This window comes from Lonchura striata, chromosome 3 (assembly GCF_050655825.1).
Source record: "Lonchura striata isolate lonStrDom1 chromosome 3, ASM5065582v1, whole genome shotgun sequence".
Taxonomy (NCBI): Eukaryota; Metazoa; Chordata; class Aves; order Passeriformes; family Estrildidae; genus Lonchura; species Lonchura striata.
Genome location: NC_140705.1, coordinates 86763290 through 86786787, shown reverse-complemented (window position 1 = coordinate 86786787; position 23498 = coordinate 86763290). Strand labels below are relative to the sequence as shown.

General features: G+C 44.3%; 1 protein-coding gene across 14 annotated transcripts in view; it reads left to right on the top strand.

Annotated features, from left to right (window-relative positions):
* RALGAPA2 (Ral GTPase activating protein catalytic subunit alpha 2) overlaps window positions 1-23498 on the top strand; it is a 96106-nt gene that overhangs the window by 27751 nt on the left and 44857 nt on the right. For 13 of the 14 annotated variants that reach the window (XR_014953863.1, XM_085575626.1, XM_085575624.1 and 10 more), the window contains 15 exons: window positions 614-807; window positions 1285-1383; window positions 1632-1787; window positions 13432-13560; window positions 14876-15004; window positions 15629-15687; window positions 15973-16081; window positions 16436-16546; window positions 16871-16939; window positions 17107-17244; window positions 17693-17879; window positions 18883-19654; window positions 19921-19992; window positions 20971-21094; window positions 21903-22058. Coding sequence is in view for 12 of the 14 variants with exons in the window: in XM_085575626.1 (XP_085431752.1) it covers window positions 614-807; window positions 1285-1383; window positions 1632-1787; window positions 13432-13560; window positions 14876-15004; window positions 15629-15687; window positions 15973-16081; window positions 16436-16546; window positions 16871-16939; window positions 17107-17244; window positions 17693-17879; window positions 18883-19654; window positions 19921-19992; window positions 20971-21094; window positions 21903-22058 (2504 nt within the window). In the remaining 2 variants the exon portion in view is untranslated. Of the gene's footprint in view, window positions 1-613; window positions 808-1284; window positions 1384-1631; window positions 1788-13431; window positions 13561-14875; window positions 15005-15628; window positions 15688-15972; window positions 16082-16435; window positions 16547-16870; window positions 16940-17106; window positions 17245-17692; window positions 17880-18882; window positions 19748-19920; window positions 19993-20970; window positions 21095-21902; window positions 22059-23498 lie in introns of those variants that run through there. The other variant, XR_014953864.1, reaches the window with a different exon arrangement.

Sequence of the window (23498 nt, the reverse complement as noted above, 5' to 3'; positions counted from 1 at the left end):
CATGGTTGTACTGCTGCCTGTGACAGGAGAGCAGCTACCAGCTCTTGTCATTAAAATGTGCACTTCAGTGTGGATTTGTACTGTTTAAGAACATAAATCCCATTACCCTGACAGCCTTCTACAAGTTCTGTTCTCTTAGGAGCTGCTCTGCATGAGAGGTGATGCCTGAGCACATTCTTCAGGACTCTCAGCCATGTTTTTTTATTCCTTTGTCCAGTTGCATTGCCAGGTCTTGGTACGCTGTGTGATCTTAAAAAGAAAAAAATTATGAATATAGAAATACTGCCTGTGAGAGCGAGTTGCTGATTGAATACATCCCTCAGGTACCTGAATGTTGTATTTAGCTGCATTTGCCTCCCTGCTGAAAAGCCCTCTGGGGTGTAGCAATGCTGTGCCCGGTCATACTGTCACCTGTGAGCCCCTTTGCCTACACTTGCTGCCGTGTTTTTCTTGGACTCAGAAGCAGCTCCACCAATGAAGGAGAGAGATTTAGGGGAGAGAATTCTTGTGAGATGGAAGATGGTTAGGAGGAGTAATGACCAGATTTTGTTGACCAAATTCATACTTAGGCTGCATTTCTAACTTGTGGAAATGGAACACTTTAAATTTACAGAGAGCAGTGAGTTCCTGGCTGACGATTGTAGTGTAATTGCTGGTGGAAGCCTTATTGGTTGGCGTCCTGATTCTGCTGCTGTGCTGTGGAGGAGAATCCTGGGAATTCTTGGAGATGTGAACAACATACAGTCACCTAAAATCCATGCAAAAGTATTTGGCTACCTTTATGAGCTGTGGTATAAACTTGCAAAGGTATGTGGTACTTACAGCCTATGATAGCAATACATTTCTTTTGTTGTGGAAATGATCATTAAATGGGATTGTGTATTAGCACCTGGAGCATAAACATGGCATGGGAGGGCTCTGTCATAAAGGAAGCTTTGTCTTGTTTGATTTACAGAAGCAAAGTCCAACTGAGAACCTGTCCAATGACAAGAGAATTTAAATGGGGTGAAGAAACAGTAGCAAAGAAAAAATAAGTACAGACATTGGTATTTATGTAAAGGCCTACAGTGTGACTCAAACTGGCAATGTTTGCTTTGGCCAGGGAGCAGCAGCATAGAACAAGCTTTCCTGGTGGCTTTGGCTGAAATGGGATCTCTGTATAGCCCCAGGGGTAGTACCTGAATCTAAATAAAGTAAAAGTAAAACATAATAATGAAAAAAAAAAAAAAAAGGGTGTTAAAAAAGATACTGGTTTTATTAATGCTCTTCTTTAAAAACCTCCAGATCCGGGACAACCTCGCTATCAGCGTTGACAGTCAGTCAACTCCCTCTCCTCCCGTCCTGATCCCTCCTCTCAGGATATTTGCATCATGGCTGTTCAAGGTCAGTTCTAAAGTTCTCACACAGGAGTATTTTCTTCTATATCAGAGCTGAATGGGTAGGCATTTAGTTTGCCTTATTTTTAACTTCTACAATCACTACTGGCCAAGACAGCAAGTGCCCTGCAAAGGCTCTTTGGAGCTGAATATAAGGTAATGCTTTGTGCTTTGTGGGAGAGCTGCTGGACACGCATTGCATGGGCTGGCTGGTGGGGAAGGCAAGGAGTGATGCAGGCTTTGTTGTTGTTGCAGGCAGTCATGCTGCCCAGTGAGTACAAGGAGGGGAAGCTGCAGGCATTCCGGCTGCTCTGTGCCATGATGAGCCGGCGCCAGGACCTGCAGCCCAACTCTGACTTCCTGGTGCACTTCTACTTTGTCATGCGCCTGGGGCTGACCAGCCAGGACCAGGTACGAGTTGTCCCATGCCACGGCAGCGGGAGATGCTGCCAAAACCTGCTGCTGCTGCTGTGGGCACAGCAGTTGTTCCAGGTGTCCCTGCCCTGGGGAAGCCTCAGGAATAAAGCGTTCAGTGCAAGGTGAAGAAAAGACTTAGTCGGGCTGTGAAATGATGGTTGTTTCACAAAGACAGCTCAGCGCTCATGGAAACTCTAAGAAATATTCTTTGGACAAAATAAAGACTATCTAAGACCACTTACATGTTTTTATATTGGTAGGAATGAGAGCAAGGTCTGCAGCTCTTCTGGGGTTGGCAACAAAGGGCACAGGGACTGCTCAGGAAATTCTGGGAGTTACTGATTGTGCCTTTAGAAAACCAGACCGGTTTGATTGTTTCTGAGATAATAGAGGGAAAGAAGGAATTGTTACCAGATTCTTGCCCCTTGGTTTCCCTCATGAAAAGTTAAAGCATTTACAAAACACCCCTTTTAAATAGATAAGAATAGAGAGACAAGGGTTTTCTCCTGGAAAATCCTAGAAGTCTTCCTGCAGCTGCCCATCACTCCAGGGCTCCCCAGCTATTTTGCATCCTCCACACTGCCATCTCTCCACGTTTTCCCTGGATATTTTACAGCCCCACACTGCAATCCCTCCATGGTTTCCCTGGATATTTTGCAGGCTGCTGCTGCTCTTTGTTCTTGCTCCGCACTCTTGTGGCTGCATTTTCCTCTTGGTGGCACACTTACCACAGGTTGGCTGCTGTGTGTGTCCTTCCTGACTGCTTTCCTTAGCTGTAGAACTGGCAGTGTCTTGGAGCAAGGTGTTGATGGGAAGCAGGGACCTTATTCCTGCCTCTATTTCCAGCTCGATTTGCTCCAAGGTGCTTGCTGGGTGCTCAGAGAATTGGGAACCTTTTTATCAGAGAGGGTGTGGAAGCACAGGGAACAGGATCACTGGAACAGGGATCCTAGCATGCTTTCCAGGATTTCAGGAATAAAGTAAACTTGGGGTGGCCTTTTTAACACAGATGGGTTTGTCTGCTAAGCACAGGCATAAATTTCTCCCTTGTAAGGAATGTTCACAGAAGGAAGGGTAGGAGGTGTCTCATGGAGGAATTATCCTTCTGTATGCATCACTAGTGCAATTTCTAGCATTTATGTGGGAAGGCCACAGAAAGACAGCCCAGCTCCAGGCAATTGCCTTGGCTACTTCAGAAGAGCTTTTTAGGTTGTTACATAATTAAAAGCATTACAGTCAGGAACCTCTTCGACCTGAATGGTTTTCAATGTTTTGGTTTGCGTGACAAATGTTTTTTTTAACTGTATTTTTCTTTTCACTCCTTACTCACTTTAGAATGTGAAAATAGGAAATTGCTGCTGTGTTGTGTGGCTTTTGGTGCTGCTAGAAAAACAAAATAATCTGATTTTGAATATGCTATAAATGAGTACAGTGTTATTCCCAGCAAGTGCAGCCCAGCTTTGCAGGTTTTGGTGGAGGTGCATAAAAGAGCAGTATGAGGGTGTATTTTATAGGAGGCTCCTGTGGCACTCCGAGCCCGGGATGTAGCAATTAACTCAGCAGAGGAGAAAACGGGGTAATGAGCTGCAGCTAATTTGTCCATGTGGAAGTGTCTAGCAACAAACATCCCTGGAGAAGTGAACAATCCTCTGCAAGAATTGCATCACCTCTCCAGGTGGGAGAAGCCCAGCACTGGTGGCTGTAGGGAGCGAGCTGTAGTCAGGGAGCATGGGAGGGGCCCAGGGTCAAGGGTCGAGTGACCATCTGTGGGGTGTCTCCCTCCTGAACTCCTCCAGCCTGTGCCACTGCTCTGCTGCTGGGCTAGTCTGGGCTTTTTCCCTGTTTTTTTATGAATTATGTTCATTTAACTCACAGCCTTCCCTCCCTGGCCTCCAGCGTGAAGGAAAGCGAACTGGGATGTTCACTACCACACTGGGGGTTAGGGATGGTACTTTACCTATGGTTAGGGGGTTGGAAGTCAGGAAATGTTCCTGGGGAGTGGTTGGTAGGGATGCTGTGGGATAATCTGCTGCAGTTTGGGTGGGCATAGCTGCCTTCTGCTGCCAGGTGAGCCTGATGGTCGGAAAACTGTTGGAGCAGCTGCAACCGGATTTGAGTTATAGATGACCAAGTCTTTTGGTTTGGGTAATAAATGCATCTTTGTTAATCAACCCAAAATTTGACACTGCAACACATAGGTTTTACAAATAGCTGAACCATGAAAAGAAATTTATTATTGCTGTTTTATTACTGTTGCTGGCTGCTTACTGTAACAGTACTTCTTGCTTCATTCACCTGAAAAAGTCAATAAGCGTCTCTTTGCTCCATGGTTTCCTCTTTTTTGCTGAATAACAAAAGGACCAAAACATAATCCCCAAAAGCTACTAACACTTCTCAGAAAATCAACTGTTGGCATAATTGGGATTCTTCAGCTTGGGTTTTTCTGGCACATAAGTAGTCCTTTGAGGTTGCTGGTCATTGTCTCCTAAGAATTCTGTGGACTTTTGTGTTGCTGTTTCTTATTTCTGTCTAAATTTCTGCCCGTAGTCTGAGAGAAGTGCAGGTGAGGTGCTTACCTTGTAGGGACACTGTAAAAAGAGGCAGGTTTTCAGTCCTTTTTCAGGTTTTAACCCTCTGCTGCTCAGTGTAATTTTTTTAGCCAGTCTCACCCTATTACCAGGGTGAGCATCAGTTACTGTGCCTGGTGCCACCTGTCACTAATGCTGAGGTGTCACCTGGCACTCAGGTGTTACTGGCAAAATTAGCAAGGGGGTCACTTGTATTCTTGGACTTTAGGAGTGAGTTTAATAAATTAAATATAAATTATAGTCATGCTTACTTGCCAGAGCACCTCTAGGGTAGAACACTGCTGTTTTTTGAGAACATATTCAAAGCTAGAGGCTTTAGAGGTTCTCTGTGGAAGGACAATGGATGGCCAAGTGAAGAGACTCTGCTGGTGGCTTTTTCAGTTCAGTGATATAAACAAACTTTAAATATGGAATAAGAAGAAAATCACCACAGTCAAGCCAAGCTGGCAGATGTCCTGGGTGATTAAATGTTAGCACAAGCAGCAGGCCTGCCTGTGGAGCACAGCCTGGCTGCAGCCAGGGCACTCAGCAGCTTTGTTTTAGTTCAGTTCCTTTTAGCAGTGCAAGGATACTGTGGAGGAGAAGCTCTGTCAGTAGAGGTGCTGAGGTACCAGTGCCCGTTGTCCATAAACCTCTTTATTTGTTTCAAAGGCATTAGAGGTGATGATGGAAAGGAAGCTGCAGCAGCTCTAAGCTTCTGCAGAAACACTCACTAGAGCTCTCTGTATGGAAAATGGCTAATTGGTAATAGGAAGCATTTCTCAGCAGAGCTGCTGCTAGAGAAGTCATTAATTACCTGTTTGTGTCAACATTGGTCTGACATTAAAAAAAAAAAACAGCATTTGTGGGCTTTTGTATCTTTCTGCTTGATGGTGGAGGTACAACTGACACCAAAGAAGGCTTCAAGCATCAGCACCTTCTTGTTCTTCAGTAGAACATTTTACACCCCTCACGTTCATGCATGACACCTGCCTGCTCTCTGTTCCCTTTGCTGATTGGTCAGTACACCTGGGCACTCCTTGTCTCATTGCTTTCAATACTGTTCACCAGTCCTGCACAGCTGTAGCCCCACTCCTAATTACCACAAACTGAGTGCCTGCAGTTCCCCCTTTCTTTTCTTTTAAATAAATGCCATGTCTACCATCCTCCTATAGGGCCCTTGCAGAAGAAATAGCAAACATGGTCAAGTATCTTTTTGTGTAGGTTCCACTAGCTCTGTAATGCGTCTGTGTACTGACCTTGATTAATTCCCCAAACCTACATTACATATCATCAAAATCTTTATACCTACACTTATGGAATATTGACAATCAAAATCCTTATACCTATATTTAGAGAATATTGACAATATCAATAGTAACATACAAGAATAAGCCAAAGGCTACATATTAGGATATTAACAAAATCAACAGCTATATAATTCTTTCAATAGCTATAGAATTTTAACAATATCAATAACTATAAAAATTCATTATCAGCTGTATAATTCCATCAATAGTTCTACAACTTCATAAAGTAACGTACAAGAATAAGATAGAATCTGTATGTTTCCATCACCCATACATTTTTGCTTATTTCAAGGATTCAGGTGAGCCCCAGCCAGGTTAGTTGCTTCGAGGGGCATTATCCAACACAGGTTGAATGTAATGAGCAGGCATTGTACAAGAGGGAGGAATAGTAAGGATGATTCAATGTAAACACAATTTTCCAAACTCTTGCCTGTATGGTTTCACTCACCATTCCCCCTTTTTTGTTTTTGAAGAAAGGCTTTAAGCATAGAATGAAAATGTATTACAGCAGCTAGACCAGTTAAAGAATGTGAAATACTAGTAACATATGCTGAGCTACATGACTAGGTCCATTATTAGTCTTGACAAAAGCTGCAAAAGCAGTACATCTTTTTCACCATTCAGTGTTTGTCCTTTTGGCCTCATCTATGATGGAGGCCAGTACCAGATACTGCCTTGCCCTAGGTTCTTCCACTACATTATACAGTACCCAAAGACTTCGCATCATGCAGATTTTTAATTACCTCTCCTTCCTTTCTGCACACAAAGACATCTGCAATGTTTATCTTTAGCACATCTTAGTGGAGAATAGATTAGGTTGTAAAATAGAACAGGATTGCAAAGAAAATTGCTGAATACATACAATTCCTTGGCATAACCTTTTCCAAGTAGCTTTATTCTGCCATGCTCCACTCTGTCTTAGCACATATTCATTAATTTGCAATACAGGTCACACTTAGAGATTTGAAGAAGACACAGTGACCTATAACAGCTTCCTCAATGAGATGATTATCTGCAAGATCTAGCACTCTATTCCTTAGTTTTGTAAAAAAAGAAATTCCTAGTTATTTAGTTTTGACACTGTAGTAGCTACAACTAGGCATAGGGAGCTGGGAGTAGTTTAGCCTGGAGAAAAAGAGACTCAGGAGTGACCTTATCACTCTACAACTTCCTAAAAGGTGGTTGCAGTCAAGTGGGGGGTGGTCTCTTTTCTCCAGGCAGCACTGACAGAACCAGAGGACACAGTCTCAAGCTGCATCTAGGGAAATGTATGTTGGATATTAGGAAAAAGCTTTTTACAGAAAGAGTGATAAAATTCTGGAATGGTCTGCCCAGGGAGGTGGTGGGGTCACCATCCCTGGATGTATTTTAAAAAAGGTCGGATGTGGCACTGGGTGCCATGATTTAGTTGAGGTGTTAGGGCATGGGTTGGACTTGTTAATCTTTAAGGTCTCTTCCAACCTAGGAATTCTATGAATTCTGTGAAAAATAAGAGCTGTGAAGTAAATTTCTTAAGTCATATAAGGCTTCTGTTAAGGCATCTTTGGTTTTATCAGCTTCTGTAGGATAAGAGGCATTATTTATGATTACACTAAGGCAAACAAACTGTAATTATTGCATGAGACTGATACTAGAAATTAACTGTACTGCTCTCTATAAATGAGCTTTCTATGATACAAATTGTCACAATTCCAAGTTCAGTCCAGCTAATAAGAATAAGGAGCAGTAGTTTATATATGCAACTCAAAGTTCTTGCTCTTTAGGTAGTACTTTTCCCGAGTCTACCTGTTTTGCAGTAAATCAGATATTCCTACCATTCTAAGGGCAGACAGAATGCCATGAAACTATCCAGTCAAATAAATCCATTTTTTGCTACTAAAAATGGCAAAATTTTTGTGTTTCATTTCAACATAAACAAGGTGATCCTGAGTGTTGCAGTACTGTGACAGCAATACCCCCGAAATGATGTAATTTCTAAGTAAGCTTGAAATGTGCCTTTTGCCAGCATCGAAAACATCTTTTGGAGATTAGCACAGTCACAGCAACTTGTATTGCAAGCTGCTTCACCCGGTATTGTGTTGTCCCGATCTTGCTGCAATTCACAAACACAATACATGTGTTTCACCAGCAAACAAACACATTGTACTGCTTAATAGAGCTATTCTGTCTCCAGCCCCCACTGCTGCTTTAAGAAATTCTCCTGGTTCCTTTTTCATTTTTTGTTGCATTAGCTGGTTCCTGCAAGCCTCTCTTATGTGCTTTCTGTGCAGCTCTGACTCCACCTCTTGGAGCTCCACATTGTTTTTGTTCCAGTGTGTCGTGCTGCAGCAACTCGGCAAACCTCCCGCACTGTGTAGGGGCCATGCTGCTGCTACGGCGCCAGCTGCGGCACAGGCTACCAGTACACTGGCTGTGGTTTGTGTTTCTCTTTCCTTGCCTGGTAGCTACTCCCACCAGGTGACCACTGCTCGGATCACACCACTGTGCCACGTCCTTCTGTGGTATTGCTGCGCACACTGGCAGTCGGGGAAACTGCCATCGTCCCGGGACCCATCCAGACTGCGGCTGCCACTGGGCAGGAGGACACAGGGCTCACTGCACTGCACCTGCGGGGAGCAGGAGGCAGCAGCACAGGCGAAGGCTTGGCTGGTACTTGCCCACATTTTAATGAAGAAGGCAGTTTGTGTGTCTGCTCCCAGGCCACTTCCTTTGTACCAAATAAGCAAACTATGCAGGTTCGCTCCATCTTCCTTATACTAAATAAGCAAAGTTTGTAGCCTTGCTCTGTACCAAATAAGCAAAGTGTGTAGCCTTACTCTATTTCTTTTGTAGCAAACAGAAAAAGTGTGTAGCACCCACTCTTCGTGCTTAATACCTTTACTTTGTAATATTAACAGCAGAATGTCCAATATGGACCCTTCTTTTGCCGATATTTAAGCCCCCATTCCCGAGCTCCGACCTGCTCATGTGGTGCTAGTGGGTTTATTTAGAAGTCATCTAGACGTGCAAGCTCCTGGTCTCCCTGGTTCCACCATCTTACTGCTCTTAGGTCTGCAGTCATGTGCCTAAATCACCTTGGGATTGTGTCGGGGTCACCAGATTACCCCAAATGTGGAGGTACAACCATCAAGGAAGGCTTCAAGCATCAGCACTTTCCTGTTCTTCAGTAGAGCCTTTTATACCCTTCATCTCATGTGCATTACGCCTGTGTGCCCTCTGTTCCCTTTGGTGATTGGTCAGTACCACCTGGGCACTCCAAGTCTCATTGCCAACTGCCGCTGCCTCGCTCTGGAAGACTCCGACCGATCTTCCCTAGGCAGCCCTAGCTAGCCGCAGTGCTCTGTTGTCTCCGTATCTGCTAGCCATTTAGGTGAGGATAGGGCACTTTTTAATTTAAATGACTACTTGCACCATCTTGCCTGATGGACAGATACTGGAAAGGCGGGAAGGGAGGACAAGGCGGGAAAACTAGGGAAAGAACCATTACAATGTGGGGGAGAACCAGGATGAACCAAATAACATTACAAAACATACCAATAACAAATATAACTGAGCAAATATAACAAATATAACCAAATAGGAACCAAAAACACACCACCACATCCTTCAATACTGTTCACCAGTCCTGCACAGCTGTAGCCCCACTCCCAGTTACCACAAACTGTGTATCTGCATCTGCCCAGTTGTCACTCAGCAGCCAGGAGCAGCGTGCAGCAGCAGCCATGTAAAGGTGCAATAAATGAGTAGCTTTGCTTTTCTTCCCTGTGGAACGATTTGTGGATTATGGATTTATGCCTGATGGTGTTGCACACGAGGACCCTTAGTTGTACAGAAACCATTGTGCTGTTTAGATTCTTTAAACTGTCATTTAAAAGGAAGTAGCCTTAATGTAGTCTATTAAGGCTTAGATTAATCTATTTTAGCTTCTCAAGACTTCTTTCCAATGGCTGCCATGATTTTCTCCCTCTTTTAATTCACCCTTTATCTCATTTCCTGTGGAAAATTTGCCTGTGTGCTCCCATTATGTTCTTTGAGTGCTTTGAAAAAGTGTTAACAGACAGCATGTTTCCAGTAGGGACAAACAAAAGTCCAAATGCCAGTGTCTCATAGGAACTCTCACATCCCCCTCTGCTCACCCACACCAGGCTGGGAGTGCTGGATAAAAGAGCTGGAAGATTGACTGGAAGCAAGGGGAAGCCAGGTCCTGCCAACTGCAAGAGCTGTGCATTTAGGAATGATTTTGGTAGTTTTGTTCTTTTCTATTTATTTTGCTGTAATTCATTTGCCCTTCCTAAGTTGCATCCATCCCACCCAAATTCTGCTGTTGTGGTCCATGTTCTGTCTGTCAGAGATTGGAGCAGTGCTGCCACAGGCACTTAGGAGAGATGTATGTGGGGACACAAAGGCACCTCCACATTCCAGGCAGTGCTGTGGCCTTGGCACCCACACCCTTGTAGCTGTATCCACTTCATGCTCAGGGAGTGCTCTGTGTGTGCACAAACCAAAATATTTATTCTAGTCTTTTATCCTATTGCTCTCCCCACTTGTGAAAGTATCAGACATGCTCCAAAATGGGAGAAATTAAAAAAACTCTCTCTAGTGTATTCCAGCCTCAGGGACATGGGCTATAAAATGTAACCGTTTTGGGGTTAGGTTTTACCTAGCACATCGAAATAGAGCTTTCTGATAAATGAATCCAGGGTCTCGCAAGGTTGTCAAAATACTTCGTAAATTTGTGTCGGAACTTAATTTTTGACAAGTTAACTCTTACTTAAAACTTCATGGTAGGTAGGAAAACTTGGCATAAGTAAATGGAAGCATTTGTTCCTTTAAAGTAGAAAAGGGAAGTCTTAAGCCTTCTGTAAATTAATAATCTTTACCATGCTATAGATCTCAGCTGCCAGTGAGGTATCTGTTGGTGAGGAACAGAGTGAACTTTCAGTGGAAAATCCATGTTGTTCCTGTAGAGGGACAATTGGAAACATGAGGTAGGCAGCTGGCAGGCTATTTGGTTACACCTGTAATCTGCAAAATCTTGAACAAAAATTAGGTGAAGAATATTTTTGCAATTGACCTTTCAGTGAACTTGCATGGATTTATTTTGCTTATTCAGTGGATGTTTACGACCTTATAATTTGAATTACTAGATTAACCTACACTGAAATATTATGCCATTTATAGGGTTAATGCATTTGAGAAGGACATGCATGCAATTGCCCCCTCCTCTCCCCTCTTCCCCAGCTTTAACACCACAGAGCATCATTCTGAATTGAAATAGTCCATAATGGTCCTTTTTCACTTTTCTTTAACAACATGAGCACTAAATTGTAGCTGTGCAATTATGTAAACAATGGAAATGCTTCCAGAATGAATACTTCCTTTTAAATTTTCATTTTGTGTAATTGCTGAAAGGTTTGGAGCCATAATAAACCAAAATTATTTTACACATTTATCATTCTAAAGGTCAATTATGAAAGAAGTAAAGCAACAACACTGTGCAGAATGAGTAAACCAATTTCCATGGCCATCACCATATGTTTTTCTTATGGCTTATGTTTTCCAGTTGCTATGTATATAGCATTCAATTAAAGTGATTCATTGACCAGGCTGGGAGCTGCTACCCAGAGTTTACGTTTGCAGGGAGGGAAGGAAGCCTGGCTCTGTTTGAATTACCTGATTTTGCCATATCACTGATAGCACAGATGTCCTGGCTCCCTCACCCTCTCACAAGCCTCTCTCTGCTGATAAGCTGCCTGAGCTCCTGGATTGCTGCCCCAGATTCTGTGGTGTTGTGAGCTGGGCGCTCTGCTGACTGGGAAAGGGGACAAACCTGGCAGGCTACCTGTGTGCGCTGTCCTGGGCTGGTGCTGACCGTGTCCCCACGGGCAGGGGACAGCCTGCCCAGCCCGAGTTGAAGTGCAGTGACCCAAAATGCCCAGGGTGATGTGCTCAGTCCCTGGGGTGAGCCTGGCTGAGCAGGTTTCTGTGGGCCCTCCCTAGGGAGATGGTTCCTGGGTGTGTATCACTGTAGCCAACAGCCCATGCTGGGAATTTGAAGGGAAGCCGAAGACTGCTTCAAGAGCTTTTCAAAGGGAATTTTTGAAAGGTTTCTTGCAATGGGAAATTATTTCTTTTTAGTAGCACTGCAACTTGTAACTGGCGAGTAAATCCCTGGAGCCTTTTAGACGGTGTGTGCTGTCACAGCATTCATGTATGACAGTAATGTTTTGTGGTTCTCCTTACGCCACTGTAAGAAGTGTTCTGTGCAGGGAGCATGGCCAGGATCTGTGCCCTGGTGTGTGACAGATGGGAGCTCTGGAGTGAGGACAGGAGTTAGTGCAGTTGTTTGGAGCAGCTCCCTGTGCCACCACCTCCCCGGTCAGGTTAGGCTGGGCTCTTTTATTGTGACACATGTCAGCAGCAGCCTGCTCCCATCTGCTGCCCTGCTCAGGGCTTGCCCAGCCTTACCTGGCCCTGCTGTACAGGTGTGCTGTGCTGGACCAGCACGGAACATTAATCAGCCCTTAATTATAACAAGGTATGTCCTTTGTTCTGCGCCAACCAAGGTTTTACCACCCGCTTTATGAGCGGCTATGTCCATCTGCTCTGCTTCTCAATGTTTGCACTGACCCATATTGACTTAAAATGTATCAAAGGAAGTGATTAAAACAAGTTTAAACATTAACTTGAGTGGCATTTTATCTTATTCAAGAAAGTGAAAGCATGATCTGCTACTATGTTAAAAACTAATACTGTATGTTTGAATATATAGCAATTTCTTCATAGGACACTGGTGTTACAGACACTTAGTGGAACACTAAGTAGGGGCTGTGCAGGTGTTTAGAGGGCTTTGAGAATACAGTGGAGATGTTCAAGCTTCACTTTGTGAAGAGAAAATTGGTTTTGTCAGCTTTAGCTTCTGCTGTAAAGATTGAGCATGTGGGCACATTATGGGGGTCTCTAGCTCAGGCTGTCTTTGACACATCATGAAACCAGTAAGGATGGACATGGAAAAAGGTTTTCCTTTGCAGCTTTTCAAAATTTTATTGAATAATTATCTACTCAGTATAGCAATAGCTTGATGTAACTCTTCAGCAAATACAGTGTCACAAATAAAGGATTATATAGATTTTATGCCTAACTTTAGACTTGCTGAAAGTTTGCAGGGAAGAAGTCTTAAGTATAGGAACTTTGGTCTAGTTTGGAGAGACTGTGAAGACATAAAATGTGGAAGGATTAAAGATGAAAGGCTTATCTGGAATGTGTTCTGTACCACAGGGTGATGGTGAGCAAAGCTGGGGCTGCTGCTCTGTTCCTTCAGGGCACCTGAAGCAGAGAGCGGGCCTGGGAGGGGCAGCTTGTGTTCTTGTGGCATAGAATTCTGACAGATTTGAGGAACTCACTTCTCTGGCCTGCTGCAGTGATTCATGTTAAGTCCATTAAATGTTTGGATGCTTGAATCCAAAGTCTTGTTTTAACAGAATGGTTGTGTTTTGGCATGAAGAGACATGAATGGCAGTGTAGGCTTTGAATAGGAATTTAGGGGTACAAATGTTTTATCAAAATACCAGATGCACTTTGGCTACTCCACACCCCTGAAGTGGAAGGTGATGAATACATGGAGGTCAGTTTGCACACAGTGCTCTGGGAATTTGCATCTCAATCAGTGTGGGACTAGGGAACCTCAAAGTTAAATCTTCTGACACTGTCCCTTTTGCTTTCTGGCTTCCTGGCTTTTCTCACAGGTGCTTTCTCTTGCAGGACATCCTGAACACCATCATAAAGCACTGCCTGCCGTGGTTCTTCTTCCTGGGGCTGCCAGGCTTCACAATGCTGATCGGGGACTTCCTTGGAGCGGCAGCACGTGTGCTGAGCACAGACACTCTGGAGGTGAGTACAGCTGATTCGGTACAGCCATGCTGACTGGGCTCTTGGGGTGGATCCTGGGGCAGCTGGGGTGGGAAATCCTGGGATAAGGCAACATGCTGGTGCTGCAGAGGTGTTTGATCCAAAGGCTGAGGTAAGGAAAGAGTGTCCTGGCTGATACTGCTGCACACCTGTAGAGCCCCATGAGTGCCACTGCAGCAAGCAAACACCAAGGGAGAGCAGGGAACTCTGGGTGACGCAGCATCTCAGGCTAAATGTCAGCACTAACAGAAATGTGACTCTATAAACTATTAAATTATCAAAGGATAAGTAAAATAGCAAATCAATAAGGAGTTGCCAAAATAAAGGTAAAGGTCTGGCAGTCCTGGGAGAAACAGGAAAGCTCTGTTGCTTGTGAAGCACCAGCTCACAAGAGACCTTTCAGTCTGTTCTGCGCAGGGCTTTTGCTGCTGCTCTTGACATTTGCATGGCTGAGCAGGTGGCCCTATGCAGTGCCACAGCCCTCTACTGTTTCAGCAGAACTGGAATGGTTATCCAGCCACGCTTCTTCCGTTGGCACTCAAAGAGCTTGGTCAGCCTCACTGTTGATCCAAAGCTTAAATGCTAGTAAGGAATGGATGCTCAATTTTCCAGGAAAAAAACACAAACCAAACCACCCTCTTCCTTTTCTCCTCATGCATAAAACTAGGTGTGCATTGCATTTTCAATATTACACAGCAGTTAATGTGCTTATAGCTTGTGCTGTGGAGCTTTTGATGGCTCTATTGGAGTAGGGATCTCTCTGCACATTGGCATCACCTGTGCAGTGAGTGTGAGTGGGTTCTGCACACACTTCTCTCTGTGCCACATGATCATCTCATAGCAGTGCTGGATTAGTGCTTCACCTCCTCACTCAGCTGCTCTTCTGGGGGTTCTGTACTTCCTGTCAGCATTAAATGGCTGACTGTCGGATTGAATAATGAAGGGAAGTATTAAAGATGTAGGATGTGCTCAGGAGTGGGACCAGGTGCCAGTGGAGGGGCAGCTCAGCCTCACCAGAAGAACGGAGCAGCACAGCAGAGAAAGCACAGGCAGGAAGGTGTGTGTTAGGTACTGCTTACACCCAGTTCTTGTTAGAGTTGCAGAGGAAAAGCTCCTGGGTTGTGTTCCCTGGGACAGCTCAATGCTGCAGGAATCATGTGTGAATCTAGCAGTCTGAGTATGGCAGTGCACACTGGCCTCAGAGCTGAAGGCATTTCCACATCTGAAGGACTATTTCAGTGACTATTTTAGTGAATATTTTTTTAGGGACTATTTCTGCCTATTTGTCCTTTGCCAGGCTCCCCGGTCTGAAGCTCACACCATCCTTGGTGCTCTTGTGTGCTTTCCAAACATCTACCAAGGAATCCCAAGGTTGGGACCCATCTCAGAAGCTGGCGAGAGCATCACAGGAACTGCAGATTTGAAGGTAAAGCCACATTTATTGTAAATCCTTATTCCTACCCAAGTGGTTACCCTCACAAGCTTCTGTTGCTTTTGATAAATGTGAGGCACCACAGTGATCCACTGCTCAAAATTAGGGATGGCTGGAGAGGAATCTCTGAGTTCCTCATGTGGCCTGAGCAGGCAAAACCAAAGGGAATGCAGAAATCCCTTCACATGCTTGTCTCCTTCTTCATCTGGCCTTGGAGAGTAACTGGACATGTCTTACTTCTAAAATTAAGACAGCTTTATCTTTTCTGTACTAAATAATATGCTAACTTTTTCATAACGTGTTTTGGTTAGAATCTAAACACTACAGTGTGTATGGAGTGACCACCACTTGTTTGTAACTGCCCCTTGACACTGTAAATTAATTGATTTCCTCTTGCTACTATACATTAATTATTAGCTAATTTGATTTGTCCTCAAGGGCCTGTATATTTGAGTTGTAATCAGTGTTTCTCCCTTGACAAAATACAACTATCATGAGGTAAAGATGCTTTAGCAACAGACAGAGAATTAAAGTGACTTCACCTGTAACTAAAATTAAACAACTTTAAAGTAGATGTATGAAAAAAGATGCTTATTCTAATTTATTTTGTTATTTCAGTATTGCCTCATAAATATTTTATTGAAGAATGCTACAGAGGAGCCAAGTGAAGCTGCAAGGTAAAATACCGAGTAAAAGAAATGGGAAAATATCATAGAATTAGTTAGGTTGGAAACTATCTTTAACATTATGAAGTCCATTTATGGCTTGGAAAAGTCTTTCTTGCTGCTTATCTTCTGCTGCTGCCTTGTGGTTTGGTTCTGTGAAGTTAAGCTATACTCTGCACTGTGAAGGTGCTGGCCTGTCGTGTTGGAGGGGAAAGAGAGATCTCATCTTTGTGCTTTTTTTTCCCTCTGTATATTCCTCTAAATCTCATGACCAGCTCCCTTTTCCTTTTCACAAAGATGCATCGCCATCTGTGGCCTCAGCGTGTGGATCTGTGAGGAGCTCACGCAGTGCACGAGCCACCCCCATGTGAAGAAAGCCATCAATGTCATAGGTGTGACACTGAAGGTATTGCTGTGGTGGGCTCTGATCAAACTGCTTAGGGAAAAAAAGTCATTTTCACTTTGCAAATAATCACTGATAATCTGAGGCACAGGCTGCTGCTATGGTGTCCTCTGCAAGCATGCAGAATATTTGCAAAAACAGCCTGTGTGCCTATAGACTTCTTCTCCAGCAAACTCACATAAAATATCATATAGACAGTGTCAAACCTGCTGGTTCCTAATGCTGACAATGTGATCTCACAACACTAACATTTTTTATTGTTTGCAAAGATGCAAAATAATGAAATGTAGAAAAACTGAATGCAGTGTATTGTATCTGAATATTTTATTTTACTTTTAATCACCTTTTTTCTTCTAGTTTTCCAATAAGCTGGTAGCTCAGGTAGCTTGTGACGTCCTTCAGCTGCTGGTGTCTTACTGGCAGAAGCTTCAGGAGTATGAATCCTCTCTGTGCCGGAAAATTACGGAAGTACGTCAGATTCTTTAAAAAGTTTGCATCGAAATCGTATGCAAAGTTGTCTTAATCCCTTCCTTGGGCTGCTGTGATTTTGTTAACTCCTCCTTTTTTTTATTGTTAGAGAGTTACTTGCTACACTCCCTGGACTACAGTGTAGGTCCCCCGTTTGTAGTGACTTGTGTGCAAAATGCTCAGTAAAATGTTTTCGTTGATTGGCACGGGCAGTTGGTTGCTCCTAGGAGAACTTAACCTGTTCCATGCCCTGTGCAGTAGAGGTCTGTCTCCACAGGGGAAGAAGCTGATTGCCTTTCTGATACTTGGTTTGTTTGGCTGCAGATCCTGGTGGCCACCATCGCGTTTCTTCTGCCTGGTGCTGAATACTCCTCCATGGAAGTGGATAAGAAGGTGTGTCACTGAAAAGGGCTGTATCCATTCTTTGTGCAGTTTGAGGGGGGTTTTAAATGAGATTGCTCCGAACCAGAGCTGAATTTTAAACTTTCCAATTCATACCCTAAAGTCTGGGTAAATTTAATAGGACGTACCTAATCAGTGTGGTCTGTATTCTTGTTCAGTTCATAGTTTCACTGCTACTTTGCTTGCTGGACTGGTGCATGGCACTGCCCATGAAAATGCTGCTGGAGCCTGTGTCTGCTGGTGCTGTGGAGGATCAACATGCATCCAGAGCTCCTTTGCTGGATTACATTTACAGAGTGAGTAGGGGGAAGGAAGATGATTTACTCTGCCTGGCTATTTAAAGATGCCTTTCACACACCCAGAAGGCACAGAGGCAGCTTTGTCAAGCACTAGAAAATCATGTCATTCAGGTGAGAAGTTACAAATGCAAAATGTTAAGAAGATAAGATTAGAGATGTAGAACAGACAGGGGATGGTGAAGACAAAGGTCAAATGCTTAAAACAACGAGCTGGGGGAAAATAATCTTTGCAGAAATATTTGGATTATTTGAAGTGGACTGTTAAAATACAGAACAAGCCCTGAAGCAAGTTGTTAAAAGTACAGAATCAGTGCACATGGAGACTTAATTTAGAAATGCTGATTTTGGACACAGGTGGAATGTGTAGTGTGTCAGAACTGGGGTCCTGCTTGCTGGGTGTGTTGGGGACTGTCCTGGGTTGGTCACTGGATCCATGTCCCCGCAGGTCCTGCACTGCTGCATCAATGGCTCCAGCACCTACATGCAGCAAAACCACTATGTGCTGAGCCTGGCCGACCTCTCATCCTCTGACTATGACCCCTTCTTGCCACTGGGGAACATCAGGAGCTCCTCAGAGCCAGCCCAGTGTCCCTCCTCCACCGATTTGGGCAACCTGCTCACTGTGGCTGAAGGTAAGGGTGTGCCCAGAGTGCGGGTTGGGCCAGCATATATGTGCAGCAGTGGGAAATAGTGTTCCAGGCACGGCTCTCTCTGGATGAATTCCAGCTGCCTCTGTGATAGGATGTTTGAGTTCATTGCCAATGCTGCTCCTTAGAACAAATTTATGTTTAGAAGATGTAAAGGGAGGAAGAAACACTGTAAACCACAGAGAAATAGTTTTACACTGAATATGAAAAAACCTAGAAATGAGGAGATTTCTGGCTATAAAAGGAGCAACATTACCATGGGAGAAGTGGAGGCACAGCAGTAGCTCAGAGTACAGTCACTTCATGAAATAACTGATGGATGTGCCTGTGCTGAGGGTACCATCTGAGAATCCAGGAATTCTCTCCCTGCTTCACTTTCCCACCTGCCAGGGATGGAGGAGCATTGCTTTGCAGTGATATCTCTGGTTTTCCTTGGCTTTTCTGCGATGTCACCCTCCTGCTCTGATGGCTGTGGGGATGTGGTGAAATAAAACTGTGGGACGGGTGTTGCCCTGATTTTTAAAAGTGCTAAGTTTTCTTTTATAGTTATTTTGAAAGTTTTAAAGTTCTCATAAAACTTCTTTAACCTTCTGATAATGTTTACATATTTCTACTGGAGTTCTCACACACTGTTCATATAAATAATGATTGTTTTGCATTGAAGGCAAAACAGTGTAGTTGGAGAGGTGGCAATTTCATTCTCCAATCCATAGTCACCTTTATAATTCTATGAATACCAGATGTTCGAATAAAACTGTCTCTTTTTCTCCTTTGAACTTACCAAGCTTCTGTATACTCATTTTGTGTCCAATAGCGACAGGACAGGTAGGATCTCTTGGAAAGCTGTTGGAAATATTTCCTTGAACGGGAAGGATCAGCATGTCACACAGGGCAAGCTGCTGCAATGTGGCAGAAATCTGCAGGTGCTCCTTCTGTATTGCCTCTTGGTGCTCTTACTGATCCATTGTGTTTTCCTTGGTGGTTTCAGAGAAGAGGAGGAGGAATTTGGAACTGATCCCTCTCACAGCGCGGATGGTCATGACTCACCTGGTGAATCACCTGAGCCACTACCCGCTCAGTGGGGGCCCCGCCATCCTCCACAGCCTCCTGAGCGAGAACCACGACAATTCCTACGTGGAGTCCTCTGAGCTGTGCTCAGAAGTGTTCCGCAGCCCCAACCTGCAGCTGTTTGTGTTCAACGACAGCACTCTCATCTCCTACCTCCAAATCCCTGCCGAGAAGAAGGCGGGCACTGAGCCAGCAGCGGCGCCCTCGGACGTGCGGGTGATCGTCCGGGATATCTCAGGGAAGTACTCCTGGGATGGCCGGATCCTGTACGGGCCTCTGGAGGGCTGCCTGCCACAGCACAGCACGAGTGGTGCCTTTGTCATCTCCAGTGACTCGCAGCAGCATGTCCTTTCCCAGAATGATGTCTCCCAGGTGGAGGAGGGAGAGGACGCCCTGGACCAGCTGCTGGAGAGGATCGGGAGCAGCAGCCCCGAGTGCCTCCTGCACCCGCAGCGTAAGCTGAATGAGCCAGCACCACCGCCCTGCGGGATGAGCCCTGAGCAGGAGCGTGCCATCACTGAGGCCCTGCTGCAGCAGAGCGCCCAGGAAAGGGAGTTCATTCTGAAATGCAGCTCAGACTGCAGCATGAGCATGGCCCGTCAAGAGCCACCACCTCCTGCCCAACCCCAAGCATCCTTTTATTTCTGTCGGCTGCTGCTGAATGACTTGGGAATGAACTCCTGGGATAGAAGGTAGGAAGAGAGGATCCAGAACGTGCTTAGGTACTCTTCTCACTTTTTACCCCTGAATGTGGACACACTTAAGAAAGCAGGATCACAGCTGGGGTAAGAGCAGAGTTTTGAACTTCAGTGATTATTTGAAATAGACACCAATAGATTGTGTATAACAATAATTGTAAGAAATCATATCACGTTAGTTCTCTTAGCTATTTAGATGATGAAAGACTGTGTCTCTACTGTGTTGCATTTGCCTTCAAACTTTTTCTGTTTATTTTTAGAAAAAGCTTTCATCTGCTGAAGAAAAATTCAAAGTTGCTGCGAGAACTGAAAAATCTGGATTCTCGCCAATGGTAGGTGATGTCTGCTGAACACTGATAAGGTTAGTGTTTCCCAAGGAAGAATGAGTCTCCAGAACCAAAACTTCATTCCTCTTGAATCTAAATATTGGTATGAAAATTGGACTGTTTGTTTCTCCAGAGTTCTGCAGCCTGAATGGAGAAGCCGCCTGCAGTGGCACATTCTCTGTGTACAGAGAACTCCAAATCAGTGGCAAAGAATAAGAGATTTTTTTCAAGTTTGCTTTAGCTGAGAGGGAAGAGAATCAAATTGATTGTGACCTGGGTACAGCTGATACAAAATGGTATTTTGTACAGAGCGATCCCTGTGTCAGGAGAAGTACTTTGAGGGGTGATCCACCCAGAAGTGCTCCCCAGCCAGGAGGTGGCAGAATGAAGTTCTGCATGTTACAGGGTTTTTTTCATTAATTGACACAGAGCTTTTTGAAGAACATCTGCAGCATTGCAGTGTTTTGAGTTTCTTCTGTCCCAACAATTTCCACATCAAATGTGCTTTGCATGTTTTCAGATAAGCCAACTGAACCTCTCAGCCTTGTAAAACTTTGCCCAGGGTCTGAAAGTCAATAATGCCTCTTCTGCCTTGTATGTCATCACCCTGTAATTAAAATTCTGTAGATCACATTATACTCCCATTAGCACCTGTGCCACCTCGATGTCTGTACAGTGCTGCACACATCTGAGTCATTAACCCTGTAATTGGAATTTGGCCACCAGTTCTGTGGCTGATGTACAGGAGGACCAGGCTTGACTCTGCTCTTAGAAATTGGGGTGTCTCTGCAGTGAGGTTTTTTGCAGTGGCAAAAAAAAGGGGGGGAAATCTGAAAGTGAGTGATGTATTTGTGTGCAGAAAAGAATCGGCACATGGAGCTAAATGTGGGCACCTTGTCCTGTGTTTGGAGTGCAGGGGAATCTGAAAAATAATTTTGAGTTGAAGCTTGTTTAATTTTGATTTCTTTCTCCATCCTGTGGCAGTCGTGAGACTCACAAGATCGCTGTGTTCTACATCGCTGAGGGACAGGAGGACAAGTGTTCCATCCTGGCCAATGCCAGGGGAAGCCAGGCCTATGAAGATTTTGTTGCTGGGCTGGGCTGGGAGGTAACACCCATAATTTAGGCAAGCTACCTTGTTGCTGGGGGCACTATGCAGTTTTTAACTCACAAAAAAAAAAATAAATTGCTACACACTGATGACTTAGCTGCTTTTAGCTCTTGCCATGTTCAGAGCACACTCAGCACAGGGGTTCTTTATGACATGTGTGATTTAATTTGCTTTGTCAAAATGGTATGTCATAATCTAAATGCCATGAACATTTTTGTGTTTGGGAAATCCAGATTAGCTGCATGTCACATTTAAGGATCCAAGTGCCACAGCGAGATGCAGCATCCTCAGGCTGTGCTGTTGGGAAAACAAACAAGCCTTTGGACTCAGGCTTGACTTCAGAGAGGTGTTTCTTCTGAATAAACTTCAGGAATAATTTATTCAAAGGGTGTTTTTTTCTGTACAAGTCTTCAGTTTCTTCCGCAGTTTTTCTGGTTTTCTCTCTCTGCCTTTTGTGATGCTCCTGGAAGTGGGCCCTCTGAGCCCCACAGAGCCCTTAGCCAACAGTCTGTGACAGAATGCTGTTGTTTCCTTGCTGCTATTTGCTGAAGGAAGGTAAAATAGCTGGATAGATAATGACTCAGAACCTAGTTCAGAGAGATTTACTTTTAGTAAATGTCAAATACAGGCACGGGAAAGACAGATCTAATGGAAAGATTGTAGAGCTGTAGGGGAAGACTTCTTTTTGTCTGGGATGGCTATGGAAACCTAGGGTAGTGATTTCATCAATCTTGATGCAGAAGCAAATCCTGATGATGCGTCAGTGTTTTCAGATGGCTGTTGTTTTTGCCTTTGGCTCCCTCAGGTTGATCTGTCCACGCACGGTGGGTTCATGGGTGGCCTGCAGCGCAACGGCAGCACGGGGCAGACCGCACCCTACTACGCCACCTCCACTGTGGAGATCATCTTCCACGTGTCCACAAGGATGCCCTCCGACTCCGACGACTCACTGACCAAAAAGGTAAAGGCTTTCCAGCGTGTTTCACAGCACTGCAGTCACCATTTCCATAGAAGTCTGAACTGAAAGCAGCCTTTGCTGACAGCCCTGGCAGGCTGTCCCTGCATTGCCACATGGTGCTCTGCAGTTGGGTTAGCTGAATTAAATGGCATCTAAATTCTGTGTTCTGAAACACAATTAACATTTCCATGGTAGCTTCAAATGCCACCATGAGTAATAATATTAGCAATAATTTCATTTGTACATTGTCTGCCTGCCAAAACTGCTGTAGGTTGGTAGAAAAAAGCAACCAAATGCAGCATCATTAAACCGTCCTGTGTGGAACAGCGAAGTGAAAGAGGGCTGACAGGCTTAGGAACCCAAGCTGTGGGAACACAGGGCAAGGGGAATATCTCTCTGTCTGCCCTGGGGTGCTCTGACTCCCAGGAAGGCACTGACTTTGGCCCTCATTAATGGAGAAAGCTTCCAAAGCGTCAAAGTAAACTAGAAACTACAAAAGTGTGAAATAGATCATAGAGAGTAGTTTAGTATTTCACATGGGTGAGAAATTTAGGTTTTAAGATTTTTAGCATATTGTAGATGGATACAAGATGGAGGGTACAGGGTGTTCTTTCAAGTTCCTTTCTTCTTCCTCCTTCTTGGGTTTGGGTGGTATCTTGTAATTGGGTAGAAAAATCCGCATTGTGAGTCATTAAGGGTGTTATTGGGTTAGAAAAGGTAATAATCTAGGTGTCACTTCTTAATTGGGTAGTTTTGTTTTGATTAGACTTAAAAGGCCTTGCAACATGAGGTTGTTAGCCATTTTTGTGCTGTTTTCCTGCATGCAGACAGTGTGCTAAAGTCATGATAAGATAACAATAAAGCAAGAAGCTGAAGATTGAAAAAGTCCTGTGCATGTGCATCTCCTTTTCCTGGCAAAGAACTGCTCCAGGAAGGTTTCCCCCTGCCAGGGGAGCCCCCAGGGACTTGCCCAACTTGGGGCCCACAAACTCGCACCAAGCAGCCAGCTCAGAGTTCAAGACAGTAGCCAGTTAGGCACAAGTCTGACGGGCAGCCTCTGCTTCAGACAGCCAGAACCCAGCCTAAAATTCTGTTGGTATTGGTACTTAATTGTTTGTCTTTCCTACTGAGGAGCAATTTCAGAGTATGCTATTTGCCAGCTGCTGCTTAGACTCAGAGATTTTTAGGGTATATGAAATCTCTGCCTTTTTAATAACATGGGCAACTTGTCCTGCAGAGGTTGTTAGCATGCATCAGTAATGCTGCAGCAGCCATCCAATTGGTTTCAGAATGATGTGTGCTTTTCTTTGAAATATAAAGGTGGAATCTCTGATTTCTGGTTCTGAAAAATTGCCCAGTGTTTTGTACTAAAGTCAGACCTTGTCTTTTTCATTGTGATATCTGCCATTAAAAAAAAAAAAATTACATGTTTCTCTTTTTGTA